At 41.9% G+C, this 11,972-nt stretch overlaps 1 protein-coding gene across 4 annotated transcripts; it reads left to right on the top strand.

Moving 5' to 3' along the window:
• The first annotated feature begins 6,246 nt into the window (after window positions 1-6,246).
• Window positions 6,247-11,537, top strand: LOC129650490 (procathepsin L). 4 transcript variants are annotated; one of them, XM_055579038.1, is made up of 8 exons: window positions 6,247-6,392; window positions 7,765-7,901; window positions 8,189-8,311; window positions 8,415-8,561; window positions 8,666-8,890; window positions 9,569-9,734; window positions 10,296-10,413; window positions 11,138-11,537. In XM_055579038.1, the coding sequence occupies exons 2-8, from the start codon at window positions 7,776-7,778 to the stop codon at window positions 11,235-11,237; spliced, it is 1,005 nt and encodes a 334-aa protein (XP_055435013.1). In that variant the 5' UTR covers window positions 6,247-6,392; window positions 7,765-7,775; the 3' UTR covers window positions 11,238-11,537. The 4 variants fall into 4 exon arrangements, with proteins under 4 accessions (XP_055435013.1, XP_055435014.1, XP_055435015.1 ...); XM_055579039.1 differs by having other exon boundaries at window positions 6,297-6,425; XM_055579040.1 differs by lacking the exon at window positions 6,247-6,392 and adding an exon at window positions 6,425-6,559.
• The last annotated feature ends 435 nt before the right edge of the window (window positions 11,538-11,972 follow it).

The raw sequence follows: 11,972 nt of genomic DNA, 5'->3' as shown, positions 1-11,972 counted from the left end.
GTCTCTGAGAAATGATCAAGCAGGGAAACACTCAGGAGGCACAAGCAAAACACCCTGCTAGAAGCTGATCGGGTGGAAAGAGGCCCAGCCCAGGGCAGGCATGACTCCTCAGGCAGTCACATGCCTTCTGTGTGACTCACCTATCTTTTCCTCCTTTCACATGACACCAGGTAAGCCAGCATCAGCATTGAACTCCAGAGCCTGGCCCTGAGAAATTGTGGTTCCTTATCTCACGTTTCCTCAGTGCTCATGCTTCATTTTCCTTGTGCCCTCTGGCAACCAGAATCCAATTTGCAGAGTGAGGGATGGGGGCTGGGGGTGAGGGACAAAGGCCAAGTCTCCAAAGCTCAGCTTCCTTTTCTAAGCTCTGCCTGCCTAGAGTGCATTTATTTCTTCACTTTAGAGAGGAATCCGGCACCACCCTTGGTTTTGTATAGCCCACTGCCATGACCATCTCCATCTGTAAAATGGGGCACCCGTCTCCTGGGGCAGTCGTTCTCCAAGTGGGTCCCCTTATCTGAAACATCTACATCACTTGTGAACTTATTAGAAGAGCAAATTCAGGAACCCTATGCCAGATCCACTGACTCAGACACTGGGGGTTAGAGGTCAGCAATCTGAGTTGTTACAAGCCCCTGCCCTGCCCCCAGGTGATTCTGATGCACTTCAAGTTTGAGAATTACTGTCATACTGTTGTTGGGAACTTAAATGAAGGCACACAAATAACATTCTTAGAACCGTGCCTGGCACCTGTGTTATTTAGCTATTAGAATGAGCATTATCATCAGGGGACTCTTTTCCGATCATATTTTAATTTCCAGAAGTACCAGGTATTCACACATGGAGTTATCTTTCCTATGAAACACTGCTCCCCCATACCCCCACCCCATGAATATATGCAAGCTCTATTCACAGCACAAAGGTCTTCTCTGTCTTGACCTCTTTACATAATGATGCAGTATGTCTAGGGAAAGACTATTAATAGGGATGATTGCAATAGAAAGATGCTCAAAGCCTAAACTAGAAGTATCTCAGGGTAGGAGTGGGTGAGCAATGCTTTTATATGCAGAGACCATGGAATAGGTGGTTGTGAAAAGAGGAGGGAAAGGGAGGTAATAAAAACTGCTGTGTGGGAGTCTTGAAACCTAAAAAAACTGTGTCAAACTTTGCACTAACAGGAGAGTCAAGGCAAAACTGTTGTCTGCAATAGGGTACGTGAGAAAAGAAGTTACAGAGTGGGAAGGTGCCATACAGGGCTTAGCTGTACTAGTGAAGCCAGCCTAAAGATATGTTAAACACAAGTTTGAAACACAGTCAAAAAAACTGATTCTCACTTATACCATTCTTTACATATACCATGTTAGGACCCCAAACATACAAGGTCTTAATTCTTGGAACCTCTAAATGTTACCTTATATTATAAATATTTTGCAAATGTGATTACGTATTTGCGATGGAAAGATTACTCTGCATTATCTGGGTGGGCCTAAATATTCTTATAAGAGGGAGGTGGGGGGATATTTGACATAGACTGAAGGGGAGAAGGCAATGTGACCACAGAGGCAGAGATGAGAGTGATGCAGCCGCAAATCAAGGAGTGCCCGGCGGCCTCAGAAGCTGGAAGAAAGGAGGAGCAGGTTTTCTCGTAGAGCCTCTGGAGGGAGTACAGCCCTATCAACCCCCAGTTTTCAACCCAAAGGGATGCTGATTTGGGACTTCTGATCTTCACAACTGTGAGAGAATAAATTCTTGTTGTTTTAAGCCACCAAACTTGTGGGAATTTGCTATAGCAACCATAAGAAACTCATATACCTTGTTTCATTAACAGACTTTCAGATTTTAGGAAGAGATCCTCATAATCTTAAATAAAAAATAAAAAAGTTGCTCAGTTGTGTCCGACTCTTTGAAACCCCATGGACTATACAGTCCATGGAATTCTCTAGGCCAGAATACTGGAATGGGTAATCTTAGGTAGGTAGAATAGGGAAAAGGAGTCCAAAATGGCGGTGGCTAAAAGACAAGGAAGCAAAAAGCCCGTGAAAATAGAACAAAAGAAGGTCCAGGACTGGAATGAGGACCTAAGGTAAAACAAACAACACTCCTGGCTGGCCCAATTTACATAGGACAGGCCCAGGGAGAGATAAACATATAAAAAGAGGAGCCAAAGCTAGCTCGCTGCTCGCATGGGCTCTCTCTCTCTCTCTCTCTCTCTCTCACTCTCACTCTCACTCTCACTCTCGCAGGGCACTCTTCTCCTCGTGTCTTTGGATCGACGTGCCCTCACGCCTCGAAGATGGATTTTCCTGCTATCTTCTAAATAAAATAGAGCTATAACACTGAGCTGTAACACTGATTTGTCTAAGAGCTATAACAGGGTCCATTCGAGACCTGAGAGCTATAACATGGTCTATCCAAGACCTGAGAGCTGTGACATGCCGAGGGGGCTTTAATGTCCGTCCCTGCAAATCTTTGTTGTGACGAGACAAAGAACTGAAGAACATACACTCATGTGATATCTAGCCTTTCCCTTCTCCAGGGGATCTTCCCAATCCAGGGATTGAACCCAGGTCTCCCGCCTTGCAGGTGGATTCTTTACCAGCTGAGCCACAAGGGAAGCTCCTTATAATCTTAGGAGTAGGGAAAATCCCCCAAGGTCAGCTCCTATGTTACCTACTGCACCAATATGCTTTGCCATCATCTCATTTAAATATATTAATCATGGCTGTGCACATATGCTGTAAAATCAAGACTACTGTAGTTAATCTTAGTTTGTTTAAATGGAAAGGCTGAGCTTCAGAAAAGCCGTCAGGAAAGTTATATGTAGAATGTGCGTGCTGTCACTCAGTTGTGTCCGACTCTTTGCAATCCTAGGGACCACTGCCCGCCAGGCTTCGCTATCCATAGGATTTTCCGGGCAAGGATACTGGAGTTAGATTGCCATTTCCTCCTCCAGAAAATCTTCCTGACTCAATGATTGAACCCTTGTCTCCCGTGTCTCCTACATTGCAGGCAGATTCTTTACCATTGAGCCTGTGGGGAAGTCTTTACATGTAGACATGTCTAAGTAAATGCACAAACTACACCAGGAGTGGTCAACAAGCACAAAGTAAGAATTTAATTAATTCTTGTAGATTGACTTACTTACTCACTTAACAAATTGGCTGTTTAACCCTATAGGAAAAGCAAGGTTACAGAAGCTTAGAAAAATGGGTTATTTCTTAAGTGGCTTTATTTGAACATCTAATCATAAACAAACACTTTTCTGTAAAATTATAAACACTTTTCTATTAAATTATAACTAGTAAAACACTTTACAAATGGATTGGATAATGATTTTTAGGAGTAATTAATGGCTTATTGAAGTTAAACAAATTAGAGGGGGCTGTTATATTGGGGAGAGGTGTTAAGTGGCCTCAGGGTCTTGAATACCACCACGTAAGATTTGTTCATTCCAGTATGGTTTAAACTTCCAGAGATGAGATAAAGAATTTATATCCTGTTTCACAAGTAAGCAAAAGAAATCTAGACAGATTCACACAAAAATATCCTTTCACAGATGATTGTTAAGTTATACCAACTGCATTTTATCAAAAGCAGAGCTAAGGCTTGGTTACTTGGCTAAAATGTGACTGTCTCAATAATTAGTACTCACCTAAGTTACTTTGCAAAAAAGTGGGAATAGAAGAAGAAAAGGAACATAATGGTTAGTAATAACACAACTTTGTAATGCCTTATTTAAGAGATAATGTTAGCAGATTTCATGAGTTTGAGCAATAATTCATTGTCTTATTTAAATGGCTTTTTCCTGAATTTAGATATTTCTTAAATTTAGGGTTTGAGGATATTTGCTTAAAGGAAAAAAAGAGTCCATTTCCCCTCCATTGTGTTTTTATCACATTCCAAGAAACAAAGGAGATGCCATTCTTTGGAGCAGCATCAGTTACACTGCCTCCAGTCAGGTATTGCTCAAGGCAAACAGTCAAGAAGTAGCAGGTTTTTCCACCCTCTGCAATCCTAAGGAGCTGTGACCCAAGGGCAACTGTAAAACCCACGTGTTAGAATAACTTATATTTCTTGTGATAGACCGAGTAAACAAACAGACAATGGTTCGACTTCATAGGACAATAGAACTCTTAACACACAAAAGAAAACGTTGCAGCAACCACTTCAGAACTGCCAGGATTTAGTGAGTGGTTAACAACTTATTTTTTCTTTCCAATTCCAGGACAAACCAAAGAAAACAAAATATTCTCCCAAAATGTAAGATGTATCATTTCAAGGTACTCTTCTTCCAGCTTGCTTATAATAACAGCCTCCAATCAGGGACTTCCCTGGTGGTGCAGAGGGTAAAGCGTCTGCCTACAGTGTGGGAGACCCGGATTCGATCCCTGGGTCAGGACGATCCTCTGGAGAAGGAAATGGCAACCCACTCCAGTACTCTTGCCTGGAAAATCCCATGGACGGAGGAGCGTAGTTGGCTACATACAGTTCATGGGGTCGCAAAGAGTCGGACACAACTGAGTGACTTCACTTCACTTCACTTCACTTCCATCAGGGATTATGGAAACTTTCCCCTTTTCTCATTATAAAGCTTTCCATCACCCAGACAAGAATTGCATCCTTCCCTATATCATGTTGTTTCCATGTAGGGAACAAGTTGTTCCCATGTAGGTGCTCTTCACTTATTTCCAGGTGTGAATGATACTTGCGTTGACCACCACGTGTGTGTACATACTCAGTTGTTCAAGTGTCCAATTCTTGCCACCCTGTGGACTGTAGCCCACCAGGCTCCTCTGTCCAAGAGATTCTCCACACAAGAATACGGGAGTGGATTGCCATGCCTTCCTCCAAGGGAATCCTCCTGACCCAGAGAGACGCATCTCCTGAGTCTCCTGCATTGGCAGGCGGATTCTTTACCACTGAGCCACCTAGGAAGCCCCATTGATCACCCCAACTACTTCTAAATAAAGAAAAGAAAAAGAACAAAACAAAAATTTCTAGTGATTCGCCATACAATATATATTTCTGTAACCACCCGAGAATTCCTGGCTGCTAGCTGTGTTTGAAAGGAAAGAGATTCTACTTCAAAGAACATAAAATAGACATTTTTAATAAATTGATTTTTAAAAATATTTGTACTTCTATGAAAGTTACTAATTTAATTTTAACTAAGAGTTTTCAAATCGATATGCACTATTTTTGTTACATACATATAAAAGAGTTATGGGTGAGCGGTTGAGGGTGTTTATTTTCTAAAATACATTTTTTATAACGAATATGTTTCTTATATAATTTTTTAAATAACTTTTTAAAAAGTTTCTGAATTAATTTCCTCAAATCTTTAGCTCTCTATTTTTTCCTCTATCCAAAACTTTTCTTTTAACCACATAAACTTAAATCCTAACATTAAACATAATTAAACCACTGATTTTAGAAGTGGATTTCCTACATCTCAAGAGAAGTGCTTTGTATACTTCTCTTGAAGTAAGACAGTCTATCCTACTCTTGAAGGAAGACAATAATCCATAATTCAGAAAGTGGAGAAGCAAAAGTGATTTCCACCCTTTTTCCTCGACCCTTCTCATTTTTATTAACACAAATTGTCTGTAAATAGCTCATTTCTGTTGGTTTTATGACAGGCTTGAAAGGCGAGAAGACCCCCTGACTCGGAAAAACAGGACAGGGGCATAACAAAATACACGCCGCCTCTGCAGACCCACCCAGCCCATCCCTTTGCCTCCTGAGTTTTGGGCACAAGCTTTGAGGAAATGCCATTCCGCTCTGATTCTTCTCAAATCCAGCTAGTACCACCCTCAACCCGGGAGGGAACACGTCTGCCTGCGGGCTCGGGGTTCCTCCAGGCTGCCCCACCTTTGCTGTTGAATAAGCGGGAACCCCTAGACAAGACAGTTCTCAGTGTTCCCGCATAATTTCACCAAAAACTCTAGGACTAAAGGAGGTACAGAGTTACACTGAAAATCCATTTGGGGCTCCCTGTAAGCTTCCTTTTCGTGAACCCAGCCGAGCATAGGAATTCGAGGTAATTAGCTGATGTTGGTCCCCAGGAAGGCGCCGGACCCCTCCTCAACACTGCCCACGGACCCCCAGCTCTTCGTAGTCGGTCCCATTGAGGCTGGGACGGCCTTCCCTGGGACAAGTTGGAACAGAGTCGCATCACGCGCTCAGAGTACCCACGCTTGGAGGCCCTGCCCGCTGACCAGCTCAGCCAATCGCTGCGCGGGCAGGCGGGAGGGGCGGGGCCAGGCGGGCCGCAAACCCAGGCCTTAAAGGCTGAGTCAAGCGCGACCTGGCCAGCACCTCGGGCCTCGGCGACCTTTGGAGAGAGAAACGTGCGACCGTGGAGTGCGCCTGCGCAGCTTTGGAAGCCGCAGGTCAGGAACCCAGTCGGGCTGAGGCGGGTTCAGGTCAGAGACTGGAGGAGGCGATATCCAGGGACTCCGGGGAGAGAGTAGGCGCGACCTCCAGGAAACAACAGCGTCTATCCGCCGGGAGTTAACGAAGTTGGGTCGGCACTGCCTCGAGCTTTGGCCTCCTTGAGGTGGTGAAGGGGGAAGGGCTATTTTGGGGAAACCCAGGGCGAAGCTGAGACCACAGGGGGTACTAGGCCGGTCAGTCTCTGGGCGCAAAGTCCCGGTGGATCGCTGTAGTCTGACCTCCGAACGCAGGATTACGGGACCAGTCGCTCGCTGAGCCACCGTAAACATCCTCTGGAAGCGACTGGCTTGTGCGGAGGAGGCCTGAGAGTGGGGCGGCACGTTCCTGGGCTGGCCGCACCTGCAGCGCTGGTGCGAGCTCAGCCCGGCAGGGTTCTCCGAGCCCTAGGAGTCAGAGTCGGGCCCTGTCTGGCACGGGAACTGGGGCTGAGGTCGCCGTCGTGATCGCGTGCCAGTTTCAGGGAGAGAGGAGTGTGGGCTTACACAGGACAAGGGGAAGGACGGGTGGAGGTCTGGGTGCACTTCGGCCCACTTTGTCTTGGGGAGGCTTTTCAGAAAGTTTTCAAGTAGCGGAGATTCGAAGGTGTAACTCTCCCTCTGCCGTATATTAATCAAGAAGAAAGGTGTGAGGTAGCACCTAATTTTTCGGGAATCATGTCTGTCCCTACTTTGGATCAGACGTCCTGATAAATAAAATTTTTCATCACCTCCGTACCTTCTTCAGTAAGTAACCTGAACCAATGGTTTCCTAGCTATTATTGTCTGGACTCCGACCCGTAAGATGGCAGAGACCCTTGCGTGCCTGCGTACATGTGTATTCAGTCTTGTCCGACTCTGCGACCCATGGACTGTAGCCTCCAAGCTCTTCTGTCCATGGAATTTTCCAGGCAGGAATATCTAAGTGGGTTGCCATTTCCTTCTCCAGAGGATCTTCCCGACTGAGGGGTTGAACTGGAGTCTATTTCGTCTCCTTCATTGGCAGGCGGGTTCTTTACCAGCTGAGCGATCCTTACCATGGTGAATTTTCAGTGCACTCATAGTGAAGTCGGTTTCAATTCCTATAGCACTTGTCAGCCTGTTTTTTCAATTTGATGGCTGAACCAAAATGTAATAATTTTGTGTAATATTTTATCTGTTCTTCTCCATCTGTATTTTTAACCTTTTTCTACAGACCTTTCATAAATATTTGAGAAGATCATTTAAATGTTCTCAGTCCACTATAGTGGCTGTAACATCTCAGAAGAAAGCTTTTTTTTTTACTTAAGGATTGTCCTCATCAAATTCTTACTAATTTCTTTTTCTTTCATAGGTTTTTGAGATATGAATCCTTCATTCTTCCTGACTGTCCTTTGCTTGGGAGTAGCATCAGCTGCTCCAAAACTTGATCCAAATTTAGATGCACATTGGCTCCAGTGGAAGGCAACACACAGGAGGTTATATGGCATGGTTGGTAACATCTGAAAATGTCCAGAGGGACCCCCACAGAGAATGATCTGTGCTGTTGGTCTGAATAGTTTCTGGAGTAGTTTTGTCAACTTTGACTAAGGTAGTAACTTAATAGCATATATTTCTGAGCACAGCATGGGCATTCCTGTGTGGGAGTTTGGAGAACAGCTCCCAGAGGTATAAAGCCATTTCTGACAATAATTTTTCTCTGTCTGAAAATCCATTTGGTGAACATGGGTTGGATTTTAAGGAGAAATAAAAATGATCAGTTATATGTTTACATCTAGTATGAAGAAGGATGGAGGAGAGCAGTGTGGGAGAAGAATAAGAAAATAATTGACCTGCATAATCAGGAATACAGCGAAGGGAAACATGGCTTCCGCATGGCAATGAATGCCTTTGGTGACATGGTGAGTGTGGCATGAATTGCTGAATTTTTTGTGCCTCCTCTCCTCTGTACTTTAGCAAAATAACTTCTTACTTTTTCTACATTTTATTTACTTTTCCTTAAAGACCAATGAAGAATTTAGGCAGGTCATGAATGGTTTTCAAAATCAGAAGCATAAGAAGGGGAAACTGTTCCATGAACCTCTCCTTATTGATGTCCCCAAATCTGTGGATTGGACTAAGAAAGGCTATGTAACTCCTGTGAAGAATCAGGTATGACAGTATTCAAATCCAGATCTTCTTAGGAGTGTTTAGGTATATGGATTGTTGTTGGTCTTTGTATCTGTCTTGTAAACTGATGGCTCTTTTATTTTCAGGGTCAGTGTGGTTCTTGTTGGGCATTTAGTGCCACTGGTGCTCTTGAAGGACAGATGTTCCGGAAAACTGGCAAACTTGTTTCACTGAGTGAGCAAAACCTGGTGGACTGCTCTCGGGTTCAAGGCAATCAGGGTTGCAATGGTGGCCTAATGGATAATGCCTTCCAGTATATTAAGGACAACGGAGGCCTGGACTCAGAGGAATCTTATCCGTATCTTGCAACGGTAAAAGGAGCTCCTTATCTTGTCATTACAGCTCTGCTTTCTAACATTTTCAGAGATAAGAGACACCTTATTCAGCATTCACATTTTAGATGCAAACTGTTAGAACCGCCATTATAAATTATCAGCTAATCCAGAGGTCTCTGATTTTAGATGGTTAACATAGTTTGTCTTCTATGCAACATGGAGAATATGTGTGCCATTTCTATGCATGCATGCGTGCTAAGTCACGCCAGTCATGTCAGACTCTTTGTGACATCATGGACTGTAGCCCGCCAGGCTCCTCTGTCCATGGGATTCTCCAGACAAGAATACTGGGGTGGGTTGCCATGCCCTCCTCCAGGGGATCTTCCTAACCCGTGTCTTATTATGTCTCCTGAATTGGCAGGTGGATTCTTTACCACTAGTGCCAGGTAGGAAACACCATTCTGTATATAATGCATATTTCTCCATAGTGAAAAATTTATTATGGCCAGGTAGATCTTAATGGCCTCATTGAAGAAATATCTACTACTTTTTCAACTTCAAACCAATCAGTAGCATTTTTCTGGGCTGCTTTATAACAAAATTGACTTAGAAATCATTAAGTTGCAAACTGCTGAGTCTTAATGGTCCTAGAATTCATGTTGCCCAGGAGGTGAATGGTAGTAATCAAGTCTTTTCCCCCTTTGCCTTTAAAAGGACACAAATAGCTGTAACTATAAGCCTGAGTGTTCTGCTGCCAATGACACTGGCTTCGTTGACATCCCTCAGCGGGAGAAGGCCCTTATGAAGGCAGTGGCAACTGTGGGCCCCATCTCTGTTGCTATTGATGCAGGCCATACATCCTTCCAGTTCTATAAATCAGGTAGGTGTTTGTCTTTTATTATAGAAATTCAGGCAGTCAAAATTGGAAGACACCACCATGATTGACTTTGGCATGGAGTCCTGTTTTTCTAGGACTAAAGAATTTTGAGTGTATTCATTTAATAATGGTGTTTCCATTTGACATTATACTTTAAGCATTTTCTCATTATGACAAACTCTTCATAAATATTTTTAAATGGCTATGTAATTAATTCTTTATATACAACCTATATGTAACTATTCTTCAATTGTTGGGCCCTTTTCCAAAGTGTTTTACTATTATAGTTAGAACTGTAAAGAATCCAATAGTTCAAGTATATTTTTATTTTAAGTGGAAAATTTATCTATTTTGTTGAATTTTGTTGATTTCTACTAAGTTGAGTTTTTATTTTTATTTTTCATCAGTCATTATTTTTGGTTGACTGTTTAAGTCTTATTTGGAATTTGTTTATGACATTTCTTTGAATTTTGAGATGCTTCTCTTTTAATTAGTCAATAGGATGGGTTACTTTCATGTGTCACTTGGAGCTCCTTATCCCAACACTGAATTTTACTCTCCCAGGTATTTATTATGATCCAGACTGCAGCAGCAAAGACCTAGATCATGGTGTTTTGGTGGTTGGCTATGGCTTTGAAGGAACAGATTCAAATAACAATAAATTTTGGATTGTCAAGAACAGGTATAAAACCCAAAATGTTATATTTTAAATTGAAAAGGGAAGTATTTAATTACAGGTACAAAAATTCTGAAATCCCAGAAAGTCTTTCTCCTTGTTAGAATAAACAGAGAAGTACTAATATGTGATTATAAGATTCTTTAGTGAGTTTGTTGGGGTTATGTATTTGTAACATTGCATTTTTAAATTCTGAAAATTTTCTTAATTCAGAAACACATTTAGCCCAAGGGTTTTAGATAAAGAATTTTTCACCTGTAGAGTTGAGAGCTACCTTCCTTTTTCTGACTCTAATTTTTGAACAAGGAATAGTGGGCAAAAAACATTTGCCTCTGCTGATTGTTTCAGTCTGAAAGATTGTCCAAGAGTCCAGCGGTCTCTGTGTATCCTTTCTTTCTATTATCATTTGATGTCCTGCCATTGCATTTTACTCCCAGTGATTAGAGGTCTGTGAGGGTTGTAAGAATCAATTTTCACAGCTAAAGCTCTTTAAAGTGAGGTGTAAGATAGCCTGTGGAGACAGACTGCTACATTGGAATCTCAGTTCTGCCTCAATTTCTTACCTTAAAAAGTAAAGATAAGGACCCACAGGAGTAATATAAATATATGTAACAGAACTTACAATTGTACCTAATACATGATAAGGACTATTTTAATTATTAGTTGTTATTAATGAAACTAAAGTGTACTTGATTCTTTGTATAAAATGGAAAACATGTTCTTCTTTCAGCTGGGGTCCAGAATGGGGCTGGAATGGCTACGTGAAAATGGCCAAAGACCAGAACAACCATTGTGGAATCGCCACAGCAGCCAGCTATCCAACTGTTTGAGCTGATGGATGGTGATGGTAGAGGACTTGAGGACAGCACATCTGGAGGAATTTTATTTTAAAACTGACCATACCCTTACTGTATAAGATCATACGCTTGAATCATTGAGGATCCAAGTTGTGATTTGAATGCTGTGACATTTTTATAAGGGTAAAATGTTACCACTACTTTAATTACTATTATAAATAGCTTTATAATGTTGAAGACTCATTGCTTAACTCTAAGACTTTTGAATTTTCATTTTTTAAAAGGATATATAAAACTCTGCCTTTTACAATAAATTTTAATTCAATACATAAAGGTGGAACTTTCTCTTTTTAATGCATTAACTTGTAGTAGTTGGGGTATATAATTGGCCTATAAAGACATAAGTGACTAGGTCAATGTTTCATTAGGACTAGACACTGGGTGACTTTGCAAATATTTTAGTTTTAAATATGCATATTTTATGTCAACTGTGTTACCTAGTGTTTCCAAAAGTAAATTTAATGGTTGTGATTAACAGATTTTCAGGTGCTTGTTAATAACTGGAGAAATGTGTTCAAGATCCATAAGAAATGAGGCTGAGCTACAAGAATAGTCCTCTGGCCTCAGAAGACTGATGAGATCACTAGGGCACACTTGGGCTTAGCTACCTAATCTCTGAATTGAAGAACCTCAGAAAGGAACAAAAGAGGCTAATCATGTGGCTATACAGTGACTACAAATAAAACAGTATTTTTGTATACTTAAAAG

The sequence above is a fragment of the Bubalus kerabau genome, chromosome 4 (assembly GCF_029407905.1).
Source record: "Bubalus kerabau isolate K-KA32 ecotype Philippines breed swamp buffalo chromosome 4, PCC_UOA_SB_1v2, whole genome shotgun sequence".
NCBI classification, from domain to species: domain Eukaryota; kingdom Metazoa; phylum Chordata; class Mammalia; order Artiodactyla; family Bovidae; genus Bubalus; species Bubalus kerabau.
The sequence above is the reverse complement of the archived record's forward strand: the minus strand, read 5'-3'. Positions and strand labels throughout refer to the sequence as shown.